Source organism: Coregonus clupeaformis, chromosome 26, assembly GCF_020615455.1.
Source record: "Coregonus clupeaformis isolate EN_2021a chromosome 26, ASM2061545v1, whole genome shotgun sequence".
NCBI lineage: Eukaryota > Metazoa > Chordata > Actinopteri > Salmoniformes > Salmonidae > Coregonus > Coregonus clupeaformis.
In genome coordinates this window covers 24,711,772-24,730,665 of record NC_059217.1, presented here as the reverse complement: position 1 = coordinate 24,730,665, position 18,894 = coordinate 24,711,772, and the positions used below count along the sequence as shown (strand labels likewise).

Genomic DNA, 18,894 nt, shown 5'->3' with positions numbered 1-18,894 from the left:
GCTCCAACATCAACATAGACAAGAATGGCTTACAGGGAGTTGTTGTACATTAACAGTGGTGGAAAAAGTACTCAATTGTCATACTTAAGTAAAAGTACAAGTAAATGCTATACATCAAATTCCTTGTATTAAGCAAACCAGATGACACAACTTTATTTTATTTTTTTATTTTTATTTTATTTTACGGACAGCCATGGGCACACTCCAACACTCAGATATAATTTACAAACGCTGTATTTGTGTTTAGTGATTCCACCAGTAAGGATGACAACGCGTTATATTGATAAGTGCGTGAATTGGACAACATTGCTGTCCTCCCTGAGCATTCAAAATGTAACGAGGACTTTTGGGTGTCATGGAAAATGTATGGGAGTAAAAAGTACACATTTTCTTTAGAAATGTAGTGGAGTAAAAGTAAAGGTTGTCAAAAATATAAATAATTAAGTACATATACCCCAAAAAACTACTTAGTTACTTTACACCACTGTACATTAAATAGTTACGTTCCTGTGTAATAAATGTGCTAATAAACTGTGTATGATCAATGTTATTTGTAATTAGAAAAAGGGTTACTTTTTTTCATGTTCTATGATTAGTTAAACTCTGTACAACAAAATGAGTATCCAAACCTAAGCATTAGAGTGGTCTCTTGAGTTTAAATGTTGGAATTAGAGCTGATTTAGCTGTTCATTCTTAGAATACGTTTTGGTGTAAAAGCAATTGACCAGGAGTCAATTTAGATTTCTCTAAAGGGTGAAGGAAATATATAACTTAATTTATTTTAAATATAGAGATGTTCTAATTTGGGATGTTTACATTTACATTTAAGTCATATGTTCTAATGATTAGGTCAGACATTTTCTTGTTTTGTTCCATTGTTTTCTTTGAATTTACTTATATAAATAGTACAACAAATCTTAGTGGCTCAGTGATGTTGAGGTCAGAATATTATATGGGGCATGGCTACTGAGCAGATTGACATTCCTGGACCTGTACATACTGAATGTTTGTTTTGTAATTTAAGATTAAATATGTAACTCAAATTGAGTATGGTTATTTTTTTACTCTTGTACTACCCCTTTGCTTTTGGATAATTTGATGAACTGCACTGAGCTGCTGTCTGGATTTCAAATCGATTATTGTTTGTGATAGTCCATCACTTTTTTGTCTTTCATGTAAAGGTATCAAGTAAAAACTGCCAAACTAGGCAGCCACGAACCAAACACGACATGTACTGTATAAGGCACATTCAACTGAACTTCTTCCCCCCTCTCAACAAAAACATAATATAGGCCTTTTATACCACTACTACTATGCAGTTCAGTTGAATGTGCCTTATACATGTTGTGGTTGGTTCTTGGCTGCCTAGTATGGCAGTTTTGACTATTCTTCGTCCCTTGATACCGTTACATGCAGACGCAGTTATGCAGAAGAAAAACGCCATCAAACAACTATCTGTACATACAAACTGTAATTCATGTTAAACATTACCAAAGATTATTTTAATAATTTTAACAACACAAAGTGATATCATTTTAACAACCATCTGATTGGTGAGATGGTGGAGAGCTTCCTTAATACAGATCGCAGTTGATTGGTCGATGCATCAAGGGGCGGTGTTTCATGTTCCATGGGCTGGAAAAGCCACTTTCAGAGGGTCTTCAAATCTAAAAAGAAGAATTTGTTTTTAGAACACTAATGATTAGGTTTGTTCAATTTGAGCATAGGCGTTGTGAGAGTTGTTCTAGCTAGTGATTAGCCTAACGTAGCAGGCGTAAAATAAACGAATGAACAACCGTAATCATATTTAGATGGTCGTCCACGCGAGAGTGTTAATCAGCTAGCCAGGCTCTTTGTGTGCGTATGTTTTGTTTGTGTTGAACAAGAACAGCTCTAGTGGGTTGTTAGATTATTTGCAATGTGTTGATTTCGATAAGATTGCATAGTGCATACGGCGTGAATTTTTACTTAAAGGTTAGGGAAAGTGGCCTGTAGACGTTGCAAAGCGACAAAGAAATAAGGAGTTTGAAGAGGAAATGGGAAATTGTCTAAAATCTCCAACCTCGGATGATATTTCCTTGCTTCATGAATCACAATCGGATAGAGGTAGTTATGCTGACGGGGCAGATATAGACCAGGAACCACCGCCACCATACCAGGTAGGTCACCCGAATTAGCCAGCTACGTTAGCTAAAAATGTAACGTTAGCTACAGTACTTGCTTGCTAGCTAGGACAGCTATTTTTTTCAAGGTTCGACATGCAAAGGAATTTGGTGCTTTACGTGGCGCTGGCTACCCGAAGTAAATACAAACAGCATGCTATAGCTTGCCAGCAAGTTATGTTTTTCAGATGTTCATGTAAACAAACAGTCATAATCAGCGGACTTGGCAGGTATATACAGCCTTACATTGTTTATCAATGCTGCACACAACCATCAACTAGCTGTCCTATTAGCTGTCCTCTTTGTTCTTGTTCTATTTCTACAGGGATAGGGTGTCATAAATTGACTGTTGCTGCAGCCTTTATTTTTATCAGAACGTCATGTCGTCCTCCATTAGAGAACGTCATCGTGATCACATAGCACTGACCCAAGGGACTCAGGCAATCCATAATTATCTAGCAATGCATTTTATGAAAACAGCCTAGTATTCATTCATACTCTACAGCAAAAAGAGACTGGAGCTGCTCATACTGCTGGAAGTGTTGAGGGAGAAAAGACAAAGGCTGGCTTTTTTTGTTTTGTTTTTGCTCAAGGGAGAATAACAATATACCAGATATAGGCCTAGACCAAAAACTACAGAAGCTCTCACCTTTGCTTTTTGCACAATAAAGAAAGATTAATTCAAAAGCAGAATGTTAATCAGAACCTGTAAGCTTCCTGGTACAGGCAATGACAACAGCCTACATTGGAGAAAACAGATCAAACTATTATGCCAATGAGAAAACAGCACAGTCTTTGTGCTCCCTCATTTTTATGACCAGGTTATTTCTCAAAATATTGATTCCTTTTCTGTAATTTGCCCATGTTATGTTAGACTTTAGCCGGGAAGGAATGCGTGTCACCAGGTTAATGCCCCATCTCAAATGAGAAGATAAGCATGTTATGCACAGAACTTGAGAACTGGAGGCCCCCTGCCGAACCCTTCCAGTAAAGCGCTCCCATGGCTGTGGCTGACGCGGGCCATGGCTTGCCTTACCAGACTATTACAAGACTGTAAGACATATGGTAAAAGATAATATAAAGTCAGATCATATACAGATTGCATAATGATGCATACTTATTCCTAACCCTGTTCAAGAAGTCAAATCAAATCAAATTTTATTGGTCACATGCGCCGAATACAACAGGTGCAGACATTACAGTGAAATGCTTACTTACAGCCCTTAACCAACAGTGCATTTATTTTAAACAAAAAAAGTAAGAATAAAACAACAACAAAAAAAGTGTTGAGAAAAAAAGAGCAGAAGTAAAATAAAGTGACAGTAGGGAGGCTATATATACAGTAAAATAAAGTGACAGTAGGGAGGCTATATATACAGGGGGGTACCGTTGCAGAGTCAATGTGCGGGGGCACCGGCTAGTTGAGGTAGTTGAGGTAATATGTACATGTGGGTAGAGTTACAGTGACTATGCATAAATACTTAACAGAGTAGCAGCAGCGTAAAAAGGATGGGGTGGGGGGGGCAGTGCAAATAGTCCGGGTAGCCATGATTAGCTGTTCAGGAGTCTTATGGCTTGGGGGTAGAAGCTGTTGAGAAGTCTTTTGGACCTAGACTTGGCACTCCGGTACCGCTTGCCGTGCGGTAGCAGAGAGAACAGTCTATGACTAGGGTGGCTGGAGTCTTTGACAATTTTGAGGGCCTTCCTCTGACACCTCCTGGTATAGAGGTCCTGGATGGCAGGGAGCTTTGCCCCAGTGATGTACTGGGCCGTACGCATTACCCTCTGTAGTGCCTTGCGGTCAGAGGCCAAGCAGTTGCAGAAGTAATTTTCCTTGTAACTTATCTGTTTAGATTTTCCACTAACCTACATTTAGAATATGTCATTGTTCAACAAAAAAAAGTACATTTCTAAACAACTTACCATTCAACAGGTAGAACTAACGGCTCGCACACATCGCAACGAATGTGGAGCTAGCATTTGTCTTCCGATCTTTCAGTACGCTGTGTTTTAGGGACAACCCGCTGTAGAAATGTTTCATGTAAAATCGGTGCACACTCTGTTTGCAAATTACATTGAGGTGCTAAGTTCTCTATTGTACACTATATGTGTGTCTGAGACCTGAAGTTGACTTCCTATGTCAACGTTATAAGGGAGTACAGAACCGAATAAATAAGTAATTTTTATGTCACCAAAATGCAAAGACCTACAATACCCATGAGACTAGTTAAAAGCCAAGGGAAAACAGCCTCTTAACCAGTGGCATCTGTACAGAATATACCCTATAATAATACAATAGTAAAGAACCAAAAACATTTTATACTCAGTAGCACAGAAACGCAGATTTACACAAACCCCAGATCCTGTGTTTTTCTGATGGAAACCACCACCTCTCTTTTTCTCAGAATTTCTGTGTTTACTTGAGTCCAGGATCAGGAATTAATAAAAAGGGCTGGAATTCAACAGTCTGGAGCTGTTTTCCTGTAACAGTCTGGCAGGCAGCGTTGTGCAATATCCTGGTTATATAGCTGAGGCGCTTGTTGGATTTTTCAACATTAAGAGGCTTGTTTGAATCTAGGGCTGGGTGATATCTCAATTATTTATTTATTTTACTTATGGGCGATTCACGATGTCAAAAAAAAAAAAAAACGGTCAGCAATATTTTTATGAATTCAGGGCTTGTGAAATTATACCTAGGCTAAAATATAAGCCTTTCACAACCATGAGACCCACTAATAATTTAATAATTTAATCAAAATAGTTTAACCTGCTTTTTTGCTATAATCACTGATCTGGCTTTCAAGTCTGTCTATGAAAATGCCTATTTGAACCGCGGCTTGAACAAAGGACGGCCAGAGACCCACTTTAGAGCACGCATCATTTCCAATCTAGACGCTTGCCTTTGGCGCTCGCCAAGCATTTGCGATAGTGTTTTCTTCTCTTAAACAGAGACCTGTCCATGCTTGATATGTTTGGACAGCCTTGGAGCTGCACGTCTCTGGGCTATTTTCATTAAACTACTGCACAATTCCTCTAAGTTGCAAATGTCTATAATCATCAAACCTGCAGAGTAGAAAGCTGCCAACGTTCACAAATTATCCTAGGTTTATGGGTTTACTACATTTTTGCCTACAATAATCTCAGGCAAGAAATGTAAGAAATCACTTTATTAGACTAGGATTATTTCTTTAGGGAATAAATACCATTTGACTCCTACAGTTCTCAGCCCAGCAGTGAGGCTGTTAACACCAAGAACAGTTGTATTTTCTTTGTGGTGAATAATACTGTAATAAACAAGACTAACACATCCACCTTGAATACTAGCTCAAATTAGATGTTTATTGGGGAATTGTGTTTCTGTAATCACCCTCCACTTCACTGTGCGCTGAGGAGGAAGGCTCCCCTGCTATGTGCTATGTTACTCTGCTGTCTGTTGTGAGAGGAAGCGGTGTGCAGAGTGAGTGGTAATTTGGAAAGCAGCTGGCGAATGTGCTGACTCATCGCTGTCTGTCTCGGCCAGTGGAGAGGGCGATGGGATTGGGCCATATTGAAAAGCAGGTCCCATCACTGTAGCTACCGTCATCAGGTTCCCTGGCATGACTAATCCGTGGGGCTTTATCCCTCACCCAATTACAGAGCAGAGGCCCTGTTTTAGTAATCATATTCAGTCTAGCACAAAGGCCATTATCCTGTTGTCTTATGGTCAGACCGCATTGGATCGAACATCTTGCAGACATTAAAAGGCTGCCTGCCTGTCCCTGGCTGTGTATGCCAGGGCTGGGGGGGAGAGAATGGTCTGACTCACTAGGAGCGTGTGCTGCCCTGGACTGAGAACTAACACTAAATCTCCCCTCAAAGGTGTCATGAGGCCTGGAGGGAACGGAGGAAAAAGCAGTGGAGGCTAAAGGAGGAGACATGTATCACAGACACCGCTCTGGTGATTGGAAGTCTTGTCAGCGTTTTGCTTTGAGCCGGCGAGCTCAGTTCGGACTGTGAAGAGGGAGTTTGCTTTGGAGGGGCCGTCTAATGAGCTGTCAGACCTGCTGCAGGAGGGAGAGAAAGGTGTGAGAGTTAGGCAAGAGGGAATAGAAAAGAAAGGAATGAAAATAGCTAAAACAAAGCTTCAAGTGGGCTAGATGCTGACTTCACAATCTCTAAGGTGCTCACCTTCACACAGCTGTAACAATGGTGAAAGGAACATTTTAAAATGGGATGATTTAAAATGCATACCCAAGGTCATACAGTGAGGGGAAAAAGTATTTGATCCCCTGCTGATTTTGTACGTTTGCCCACTGACAAAGACATGATCAGTCTATAATTTTAATGGTAGGTTTATTTGAACAGTGAGAGACAGAATAACAACAACAAAATCCAGAAAAACACATGTCAAAAATGTTATAAATTGATTTGCATTTTAATGAGGGAAATAAGTATTCGACCCCCTCTCAATCAGAAAGATTTCTGGCTCCCAGGTGTCTTTTATACAGGTAACGAGCTGAGATTAGGAGCACACTCTTAAAGGGAGTGCTCCTAATCTCAGCTTGTTACCTGTATAAAAGACACCTGTCCACAGAAGCAATCAATCAATCAGATTCCAAACTCTCCACCATGGCCAAGACCAAAGAGCTCTCCAAGGATGTCAGGGACACGATTGTAGACCTACACAAGGCTGGAATGGGCTACAAGACCATCGTCAAGCAGCTTGGTGAGAAGGTGACAACGATGCGATTATTCACAAATGGAAGAAACACAAAAGACTGTCAATCTCCCTCGGCCTGGGGCTCCATGCAAGATTTCACCTCGTGGAGTTGCAATGATCATGAGAACGGTGAGGAATCAGCCCAGAACTACACGGGAGGATCTTGTCAATGATCTCAAGGCAGCTGGGACCATAGTCACCAAGAAAACAATTGGTAACACACTACGCCGTGAAGGACTGAAATCCTGCAGTGCCCGCAAGGTCCCCCGCTCAAGAAAGCACATATACAGGCCCGTCTGAAGTTTGCCAATGAACATCTGAACGATTCAGAGGAGAACTGGGTGAAAGTGTTGTGGTCAGATGAGACCAAAATCGAGCTCTTTGGCATCAACTCAACTCGCCGTGTTTGGAGGAGGAGGAATGCTGCCTATGACCCCAAGAACACCATCCCCACCGTCAAACATGGAGGTGGAAACATTATGCTTTGGGGGTGTTTTTCTGCTAAGGGGACAGGACAACTTCACCGCATCAAAGGGACGATGGACGGGGTCATGTACCGTCAAATCTTGGGTGAGAACCTCCTTCCCTCAGCCAGGGCATTGAAAATGGGTCGTGGATGGGTATTCCAGCATGACAATGACCCAAAACACACGGCCAAGGCAACAAAGGAGTGGCTCAAGAAGAAGCACATTAAGGTCCTGGCCTAGCCAGTCTCCAGACATTAATCCCATAGAAATCTGTGGAGGGAGCTGAAGGTTCGAGTTGCCAAACGTCAGCCTCGAAACCTTAATGACTTGGAGAAGATCTGCAAAGAGGAGTGGGACAAAATCCCTCCTGAGATGTGTGCAAACCTGGTGGCCAACTACAAGAAACGTCTGACCTCTGTGATTGCCAACAAGGGTTTTGCCACCAAGTACTAAGTCATGTTTTGCAGAGGGGTCAAATACTTATTTCCCTCATTAAAATGCAAATCAATTTATAAAATGTTTGACGTGTTTTTCTGGATTTTTTTGTTGTTATTCTGTCTCTCACTGTTCAAATAAACCTACCATTACAATTATAGACGGATAATTTCTTTGTCAGTGGGCAAACGTACAAAATCAGCAGGGGATCAAATACTTTTTTCCCTCACTGTAATTCCTTACCAGTGAATTCCCCAGATGTGTTTTTGTGTGTAGCTGTTCTGTTACCTGGCACGCCGGCTGATCATTGGTCTCCCACTCCCACAGGGAATCAGCTGTCTAGCCTCACCTGATCTGGCTGTGCTTCCATGGAAATGCTTGACGATAGGAGATGCAAAAAGAAAAGGAATCTTCCTATATGCTCTCAAGTGTTCATAGATGTCCAATATCAGTATTACTGTACTCGTTTCCCTGTTGTACCACACTGTCATGCACAGGGTGTCCTGTCTGTAACATTGCTGATTTGCAATTAAGTATCCAATTGTGTATTTTTATGATAAAATGTTTATCCCAGGCTCTGGTAACTGGCAATAGTTTTCTACCAGTTAGTTTTTATTGCCATCTATCTGTTCTGTTAGACTTTCTATTTCCTTTCTTAGTATAAACTCTTTTGACCTAAATTGCTTTTGTTTTCGAGATGAGTACTGAATTGCATGGCCTCTAAAGGCACATTTAAAGGTGTCCCATACAATAAGGGGACTCGCTGTACCTATGTTATGTTGGAAAAAGTCAGTTATAAATTCCTTTGTTCTAATTATAAATAAATTATCATCCAATAGGCTTTGATTACATTTCCAATATCCTCGCCCACGTGGAAATTCAGTAAGAGTAATGTATATGCCTATTATATGATGGTCCGACCGCATTCTGTCCCCTATCAACACTTTTTTTTACTTTTGGTGCCAACGAGAATGAGATAAGAAAGAAGTCAAGACGACTAGCTTGATTCAGTCTCCGCCATGTATATCTCACTAGATCAGTATATTTAAGCCTCCATATATCTACTAGTTCTAATGTATCCATGACATTCACAATTTCTTTAAGAGCATGTGGGTGATTGTTTGTGGTGTGATTTCCTTTACGGTCCATTGAGCTATTTAAAACAGTATTATAAACCCCCACCATAATAATATTGTCTTGAGTTGCTTGCAGGCTTGATAATTTATTATATATATTGTCAAAGAATTGTGGATCATCATTATTTGGTCCGTAAAGGTTAATGAGACATATCTGTTTATGGTCCAATAACATATTTAAAATAATCCATCTACCTTGCGTATCTATTTGGATAATTTGCACATTCGGATTGAAATTACTATTAATTAATATCATCACCCCTTTTGAATTTCTTTGCCCATGGGAGAAGTATATTTCCCCCCCCCATTCTTTTTTCCACGCTACTTCATCTCGAATTGTTGAATGAGTTTCCTGTATACAATAGATATTATATTCCTTCTCTTTGAGCCATGTAAATATTGTTCTTCTTTTGTTATTATCAGCTAAGCCATTACAATTATAACTGGCTATACTTATTTCACCATACACCATAATGAGATACAAGTTTCAAGTCTATTTATCATTATGTATGTTTGTAAATTTACCAATAAAAAATAGCGTAATGATTGAGTGTCCATATAGCTGTACCGTGATATTTGCATTGCTACGGAGTAACCCTTCAATTGTTCTCCACTAATTCCCCCGCTAAAGCCCCTCCCCATCCCAAGTTAAGCCGTCATCCCAGTGTTCAGCATCCCACCCACGTCCCTCCGTATCCCGAAGGCCCCGAGAGGCCAGGACCCATCCATCGAAAACAGCACACAGTGCCACCCACAAAACAGAAGCAGATTAACCGCCAAAAGCATTTCCAATGCTTTCACCTCTATATATATATATATATATATATATATCTATATAACAATTTTTTTTTAATTATGCATATCCTATTTCCCATCATTATCAATTAATATGCGTAATAATGTTGGCAGTTCACGCGTAGGATTCTAACATATAACCCGGATTGCCATTGTATTACATTTAATTCATTGACAAGCAATTATTATCCTAGCAAATAATTCCCGTGGTCCATCACATACCCCCCCCCTCCCCCCCAACATCCCCACCCCCCCACAACAGATGCCAGACAAGCACACACGCACATACTCACATACTCCAACACACTCAACCCCCCTCCTCCACAATTCACCATAAAATCAGATACTCAACGGCTGTTATATCCCAGAGCCCAACTCGAGAAATAACTTGATTTACGAGTGCACATACAGTTAAAGCTGATTGAGAAAGCATGCAGATTGAGCAGAAATTGATAACAATATGAGATTTGTTTAATCTACTTAATCTATGTCAAGTCCTAGGTGATGGAGATCAGATCCACCCTCTTCACCTGAGACACAAACACTCTGATCCCCTGTTGTAACCATTTTCCCAAGCATCTCCATGCGGTCAGACCTTTGATTATTTTGTGCCACCTGGGCCACAATGATAAACCCCCTCTCTGATTGTCCGAGTGTGACCCCCTCCCCATGGGTTACTGCAGCCAGTGTTGCCAGCACTGCCACTACCTGGGTGGGCGTACCCCACTGGAATCCCCACCGGCTAGGTAAAAGGTCGTCAAGGTTCTCATTAGCAGCTTTGAGAATTTCCTTGTATATTATGCTCTCCCATCAAGCTTGCTAGAGTTAGCGGCAGGTGGACGAGCAATATTCACCGTCGTAGTACAAATTAAGCCTGAGCTGGAATGTGAAGCTAACTGAGGCTGGCTAGCTTTATAAAAGCCTGAGTAGATCCAGCTTGCGTCGTAGTTTACCACTCAGGTCTCTAATGTAGAACAACCGCACTGGTACAGTCTGTTACTATTCTGACTCAGGCTTTGATTGGCTGTTACATCTACATTTGCTTGTTTAACCTTCCCCACTGAGATAACCAACTGTTTCCCCCTTCATACCCCCAGCTTGTGTAAGTGCTATTGATCGAATAATGTGATATGACTCATCTGACAGTTACAGGTTTTCCTGTGAGAAAATGTAACACAACATCCAGTGATGTTTTTCTCCCCTGTTATGTCCTTATACACTACGAGGGTGTACAGTACACTACAGTGTTTTCAGTTTCTTCCTCATGAACCTCCTGAAGATTTGTTTGTTGTGAAAGCAGCATCTTTGCATCACTGATGGCATTGCTGTTTGAAAACTGGCTGAAGAACAATCTGTGTAATCAGGCTTTCTCTTTATCAAAAGAGGCTCGGATGGCTGCACTCCAACACTTATCTGTGGAGCATGAAGCATGTGTGTGTCACTGTTGCTGGGTATCTCCCGGGCTGTGCTTCAGTGCCAGGCTCTCAGACAAGGCTCAACAGTGCAGCTAGTAGAGCCTGCCATTGTTTGTTCCCTGGAGGAAGCCACTGAGGGAGTGGCAGGGTCCCCGTGGTCACTGGCCTGTGTCTGTGTGGATGCTTTGGGCACAGGCCTGGAATTCAGACTGCAGGCTGAGAGGGCGCATCTGTATGCCTGTTTGTCTGAACTGAGGGGTGGGGGAGAGGATGGTAGGAGAGAAGCAAATCCAAGCCCTCTCTCGCTTTCTCTATCGCTGTATCTCCAGTGAGTCTGTGGGGGAAGGCTGGCAGCCGGTATTGTCTGCTGAGTGCCTGGCTTCCTGGAGCTTGGCAGTGCACACAGGGCTGCTCTGTGGCTCCGCTCTCTCTTTCTCTCTCCCGCTCTATGGGCGTCCTGACTGTCTATCTGCCCCTCCCCTTTTCCTCATGCTAACACTTATCTTCAGCTTACCCATCACCTACATTACCCTTAAAGGAAAACTCCACCCAGAAACTATCTTTTGGTATTTGTTTCAGTAGTCCATTGTTGATATAGTCCCAAAATGTTTTGCATGTCAGCAATCAAGTTTTCAAGATATGTATCTTTCAAAATACAGAAATCTGGCCTGTATGAGGCAAGGCGAACCGAACAAGTGTTCTCGCTTACTCCCTTAAGACCTTCAATTGAAATAGTGTATATATATTTTTTTAAACTCTTTGTCCATCTTGAGACGCTGTAGCCAGTATACACTTCCTCAAAATAGTCAATATTAATCTAAGATAACTCAAGAAATCTGTAATTAATTGACGTTTTTGCCGAAAAGATCGTAGTCGCACAATTTTACATCTAACTACGATGTTTGCTGCAGTATTTCTCAAGTAGAAAAATATGCATGAAAACGAGTAGTCTCTCATTTAATGAAAGTTTGTGTGCACGAACAATCGGGAAAAAACCTTGCCGAAGACCAAAACGAACATAAACGTCACTAAATGTCATCAGAATAATGCACAAACTGTTCCAAACTGTTTTGGATGGGAAGCATGTGGACGCTTTTATGGAGATGAAGTTAACAATTTGATTACTGCCCTGGTTTTTAATATTGCCAAGTGACATGATCACTCTGTCTCATTTTAGTCTTGAGAGACCCTAAATCGTATAACACTGGCTAGCTTTCTGATTAGGTAATTGAAGGGTGTCCGTTCTAGTGACGGTGTCATGTTCCTGTCCTCCTTGTCACCCTGTGGGTTTTCTGCCGAGAGGAGAGGCAGAGCTAGCTCCACGTCCCAGCTGACGCCCCGGGACAAAGAGACTGCTGACCGCTGCACTGTGTCCCCTGGCCCAACCACCGCACAGCTGCCGCTGCCTTGCCCTAGTCGTCTGAAAAATGCATTCTGACACTTGCCTGTTTTTGACACACACAAGTGGACGGGGAGAAGACAGTTCAGGGCTGAAAATGATGATGTCCTGGTCATTTTGTTTATTAAATGCTGAGTCACAGCTTTTTAAAAAAAGCACAGAGTGACTGTATAAGGGCATGAGGGACTGTGACTGAAATCCCACAGGAATCTTAATCACTCATGCTTTACACTACAGTGCCCAGTGCAAATAACGTAACAGATATGCATTTTTGGCCTTTACATCTATTAAAACTAAGTTTTAATTGAACCATTCAAATGTGCATACTTGAGAGATGTTATATTTAGTAAATGTGTGTACATGTGTTGAGGTGAACTTGGATGACTACTGTGAGAGAGGTTTCCATGAGACGGCACTAGTGCCTGAAGCCCATTGGTCTGCTGTGATGTCATCTCAGTGTGACTGAGGCAGAGTGGAGATGGCAGGCGTGTTCTGACATGTATTTGCAGCGGTCTCGGCACTCAGGCCACCTGGTGAAAGGGCTTAAGCAGATTCCAAGAGGGTTGCATTCTGAGGGCTGAACCTGTTTTGTTATTTTAAGTACAGCTTTCACCCTGCACAATTTTTTTGTCAAAGAAAGGTGCTTATTTATTTTCAGTCATCCAGGTTTTGCTATAAGCCCACAAAGAGTCGAGACTCCTTCCCATCTCTTAGCTAGTTGTGCACATGTTACATACAGTACTATGCATGTCAACACTACTTAATTGCCTCACTAGTACAATTGAGGCTCAGTGTTGGTTTTGAGTGGAGTTAGTCTGTGACCTGCTTGTAGCTTCCTGTAAATAGGTGTGGCAGGCAGTTGTGTGAGCTAAACGTCTGACTGGACTGAGACAGACCGTGAACTGGTTTGAACTCCCGTCTCACAGCCAGACTGACAGAAATAACCCCAGAGAGGACAGAATGAAGGATTGGGAAGGACAGGACTCTACAGACCATGTGCTCTCTTCATGCAGACACACCACAGAGACATACCACACATCACATGACATGTACATGATAGCCAATCCCATTGAGAAGATTCCCAGATCATACACAACTAGGCCTATAGCTTTGACTGGTTTTTGTGAACTTCTGACAAATGGACACCATAGAATGGACACCATAGAAACCCTGATTTAGTGGTGGTTATTCCTATTACATAATGCTTAAATGCCCCACTTATGTTCAATTAGCGGAACAAACTAAATGGAATGGTATTTGGAAATTAATATAATCTCTTCCAATACTATTGGGAATGGGATTTTTTTTTTTTTGCTTATTAGGCCTAAACTATGCTGATTATCAGTGGAGATATTGTCACTTTTGAAGAACATTTAGGCCTGACTGCAGAGATTCATTTACTTAACTTAAGTGTTAAAATACTTGCTATGTTAATCTGCAAATGCATGAAATTGAGGTCTTTGGCATGCACGCCATGCCTCTATGAAAAGTGCTGATGTAACACAGTGTGTCCAAATAAAAAGATCAGTCCGTATTTCTAATGGCTAAGCAGAAAAGGCGATTTCATAAGCAGTGGAAGTACTGTGTTTGTAACATTAGAAGCTACAGTGGGGGAAAAAAGTATTTAGTCAGCCACCAATTGTGCAAGTTCTCCCACTTAAAAAGATGAGAGGCCTGTAATTTTCATCATAGGTACACGTCAACTATGACAGACAAAATGAGGAAAAAAAATCCAGAAAATCACATTGTAGGATTTTTAATGAATTTATTTGCAAATGATGGTGGAAAATAAGTATTTGGTCAATAACAAAAGTTTCTCAATACTTTGTTATATACCCTTTGTTGGCAATGACACAGGTCAAACGTTTTCTGTAAGTCTTCACAAGGTTTTCACACACTGTTGCTGGTATTTTGGCCCATTCCTCCATGCAGATCTCCTCTAGAGCAGTGATGTTTTGGGGCTGTCGCTGGGCAACACAGACTTTCAACTCCCTCCAAAGATTTTCTATGGGGTTGAGATCTGGAGACTGGCTAGGCCACTCTAGGACCTTGAAATGCTTCTTACGAAGCCACTCCTTCGTTGCCCGGGCGGTGTGTTTGGGATCATTGTCATGCTGAAAGACCCAGCCACGTTTCATCTTCAATGCCCTTGCTGATGGAAGGAGGTTTTCACTCAAAATCTCACGATACATGGCCCCATTCATTCTTTCCTTTACGGATCAGTCGTCCTGGTCCCTTTGCAGAAAAACAGCCCCAAAGCATGATGTTTCCACCCCCATGCTTCACAGTAGGTATGGTGTTCTTTGGATGCAACTCAGTATTCTTTGTCCTCCAAACACGACGAGTTGAGTTTTTACCAAAAAGTTATATTTTGGTTTCATCTGACCATATGACATTCTCCCAATCCTCTTCTGGATCATCCAAATGCACTCTAGCAAACTTCAGACGGGCCTGGACATGTACTGGCTTAAGCAGGGGGACACGTCTGGCACTGAAGGATTTGAGTCCCTGGCGGCGTAGTGTGTTACTGATGGTAGGCTTTGTTACTTTGGTCCCAGCTCTCTGCAGGTCATTCACTAGGTCCCCCCGTGTGGTTCTGGGATTTTTGCTCACCGTTCTTGTGATCATTTTGACCCCAGATCGAGGGAGATTATCAGTGGTCTTGTATGTCTTCCATTTCCTAATAATTGCTCCCACAGTTGATTTCTTCAAACCAAGCTGCTTACCTATTGCAGATTCAGTCTTCCCAGCCTGGTGCAGGTCTACAATTTTGTTTCTGGTGTCCTTTGACAGCTCTTTGGTCTTGGCCATAGTGGAGTTTGGAGTGTGACTGTTTGAGGTTGTGGACAGGTGTCTTTTATACTGATAACAAGTTCAAACAGGTGCCATTAATACAGGTAACGAGTGGAGGACAGAGGAGCCTCTTAAAGAAGAAGTTACAGGTCTGTGAGAGCCAGAAATCTTGCTTGTTTGTAGGTGACCAAATACTTATTTTCTACCATAATTTGCAAATAAATTCATTAAAAATCCTACAATGTGATTTTCTGGATTTTTTCTTCTCAATTTGTCTGTCATAGTTGACGTGTACCTATGATGAAAATTACAGGCCTCTCTCATCTTTTTAAGTGGGAGAACTTGCACAATTGGTGGCTGACTAAATACCTTTTTCCCCCACTGTATGTAGGATGAGAACTGATTAAGTTATGGTTAATTAGGGTAATGAACCGTAAGCCCATTTTTCTACTTACCCGGAGTCCAATGAACTCATGAGTACCATTATTATGTCTCTGAATGCAGTTTGAAAGAAGGTTGAAGGTAGTTTCTGGCGCCGTTGCTAACTAGCGTTAGCACAATGACTGGAAGTCTACAGCAACACTAGCATGCTAGCTGGTAAGCATATAAAGGGCTTGATTGCCAAAATGACCCACTATTCCTTTTACAAAATAGTCTGCAATCAAATTATCATAAAATATAAACACTCGTAGCTCAGTGGAGCATGACATGACAACTTTTTAATATCTAGCACATAATGCTCAACCAGTAAAAAATGTCTAGACATTTCTATCCATTGACATTCTTTTAGGTCTCCTCATGATGAGTGTGGTGTTGAGTGTTGCCGCTGACATATTTTAGACTACATGTGAAAAAACTCAGAGTATGTTTTCGTTTCTCAATCATCCACCAACCACAACACAAAGGTGTAACAGAACAGAGTGAGAAATTAGAATGAAATATGCAGTCTAAATTGCCTCTATTCCAAATGAATCATGCAGGCTTTGTTGGTCTGACACAGTGAGCTATTTGACTAAATTCATGGTATTAGTGTTGGATATGGAACTATCTTTGACCGTAGGGGTGTATGCGAGTGTGATTTACTCTGCTTTTAGAGATTGTAACCCTCCCATGGGCTTAAGACATTGACTGCATGCTCTAATAGTTTACCCGCTGCCAATCACTCCTTTCAATGGTAACTGATTTCAATAGTATGCTTTGTTTATTGCATTTTCTCAGTTACAGCAATTTGAACTGAAAACACCCATGTTCCCCTTTTTTGGCGTGAAAGTGCTCTGACTTGGGAAAGATTGCCACCTACTGGGTCTATCGTTTCAAACCACCTCTGATATACTTGTTCTATATTACAGTGATACTCTGACTTCATATCACTTAACTTGGTTGTTTGCATGTAAAACAGTGTAATGGCATTGTATGTTATATTTACAATAAATAAGCTGCTGTTGTTCCAGTAAACCCATTGATGGTGATGAAACTGTTATTTTTTTCAACATCTGTGTTTTCAGTAATCCCCTGAGTTACCAAGGTCTATTCTCAGGCCTATGTCTGGGAATTTCCACAGCGCTACACAATAGGTTTGTTGTTCACCACGTATGCTCTAACGCCTCCTACATATTACTTGGACATTGTGGTTGGAAAACACCTATGCCACAAGTTATGTATGAGGCCTGAGTTGTCTGTCTCTGTTTCTAAGTGCATGTTTCTGTGTGTCTGTGTGGCCATGCAGCAGCAGCTGCCAGTGTACCACCCCACGCCCAGTCAGGCCCGCATGGCCAGCCAGCTGCCAGTGTACCACCCCACGCCCAGCCAGGCCCGCATGGCCAGCCAGCTGACTGAGGAGGAGCAGGTCCGCATTGCCCAACGCATCGGCCTCATCCACCACCTTCCCAAGGGAGTGTACGACGCTGGCAGGGATGGCTCCGAAAAGAAAATTAGAGAGTGAGTACCGCCGGCAACAGCACTCAAACACAACACATCTCCAAGCATTAAAATACACATTTTTTTTATCATGTTGGATGAATATGCCTCGTACTGAATGACAATAGGCATCTGCGTAATCTCTGTATACACATGCATATCACTTACTGTTGCTGAATGTCAATTTGTACTAAAGAAATACAAATACTGATACACACATTGTTGTCTCCCCATCTGTGCAGGTGTGTGATTTGCATGATGGACTTTGTGTATGGAGACCCCATCCGGTTCCTGCCCTGCATGCACATCTACCACATGGACTGTATAGATGACTGGCTGATGCGCTCCTTCACCTGCCCCTCCTGCATGGAGCCAGTGGATGCTGCGCTGCTCTCCTCTTACGAGACCAATTGAGACACATCATCACCCCACTACCACCATCACCCCTGCTCACTGTTCTGACTTACTCCCCCGCTCCACCCATGCTGCCCTCTCCAGCACCCCCACAACCAGCAGACCGCACTTCCAACATCCTGGAGGGCCAGGGTCTCTGGGGGCAGGTGAGGACCATGTGGTGGTGATGAAGGGTGCTGTAGAGGGTTGGTGGAGGCCATGGATGGCTAACCCAGAGAGGGGGCCTCTGCTCTGAGCTGGCCAGGCCTGCTGGACAGGAAAGCCCCAGCTGGGGAAGGACTGTGGATACTGGTAATCAAGACAAGACTGTCTCTTACTGTCATGTGTCACCATCCATCCACACCCAGAATTCTCCACTCTCTCACTACCACACTGTTGTAGAAAACGCCCTAGAAGGGAGGGGAAGGAAAGAAACACTTGAAAACTCTCTAGAAATACTGATATCTGCAAATATATTTTTTCTCTCCTCAACATTGTTTTCAACTCAACATCTGTTCCAGAAGTCATCATAAGGGCTCAGTGGATTACATTTACTAACACAGATGAGCAAACGATGAATGCACATGTACACAAGTCAGAGGAACTTGCACTTCCTATTCTAGTCTCAGTGGAAGAGTTCAGCATATGCTTACACATTTTTGAAAATGAATTCAAATGTTCCCCATTATTTACATGATTTTTTTTTTTCAAACCATAGTAATTGTTTCAACACATTGGTAAGGTCTGTTTTCCTGAAGTTGACATTGTATCCTTAATTGGTGAGTTTCTTAGACTAATGATAGATCAGTTAAAAGGTGATTTATTGGATGAAGAGGTTTGGGGTCTGCACTTGATTATTACAAAGGATTAGGCCTGTTAGGGGTTGGTCAAAATGTATTTTCAATCATAATGCTCCGTAACTGCTCTTGTTTAACACAGTTCTTAAATTGCACATCAGAAATATTCAACGTTCACTGCACCCAAAATTCAGTGTCTTAATCTTATTACAAAGTAGGCCATATGATTTATCATAATGCATACACACTGGAGTCATTGAGTTCATTTAATTGAATTTAGTCACATGCCCTAGAGCAGTGGTCACCAACCGGTCTATCGCGATCGACTGGTCGATCTCCAAACATTTCTGTAAAAAACCCAACAATAAAGCCTTGCGTTCCTATTTTTTTCATTTGTTTCGCGCTGTTGGTGGTAGGTGCACTTGATTCAGCAGCCCGGGAAGGCAAAGTGTTCCCGTTGTGAGCCATTTCATGTGTCTGAACGTA

At 41.9% G+C, this 18,894-nt stretch overlaps 1 protein-coding gene across 2 annotated transcripts; it reads left to right on the top strand.

Moving 5' to 3' along the window:
• Positions 1-1,620: 1,620 nt before the first annotated feature.
• On the top strand, positions 1,621-18,103 carry LOC121540244 (RING finger protein 11). 2 transcript variants are annotated; one of them, XM_041848960.2, is made up of 3 exons: positions 1,621-2,159; positions 17,031-17,239; positions 17,461-18,103. In XM_041848960.2, exons 1-3 carry the CDS (start codon positions 2,037-2,039, stop codon positions 17,630-17,632), a joined length of 504 nt encoding a protein of 167 aa, XP_041704894.1. In that variant the 5' UTR covers positions 1,621-2,036; the 3' UTR covers positions 17,633-18,103. The 2 variants fall into 2 exon arrangements, with proteins under 2 accessions (XP_041704894.1, XP_041704893.1); XM_041848959.2 differs by having other exon boundaries at positions 17,028-17,239.
• The last annotated feature ends 791 nt before the right edge of the window (positions 18,104-18,894 follow it).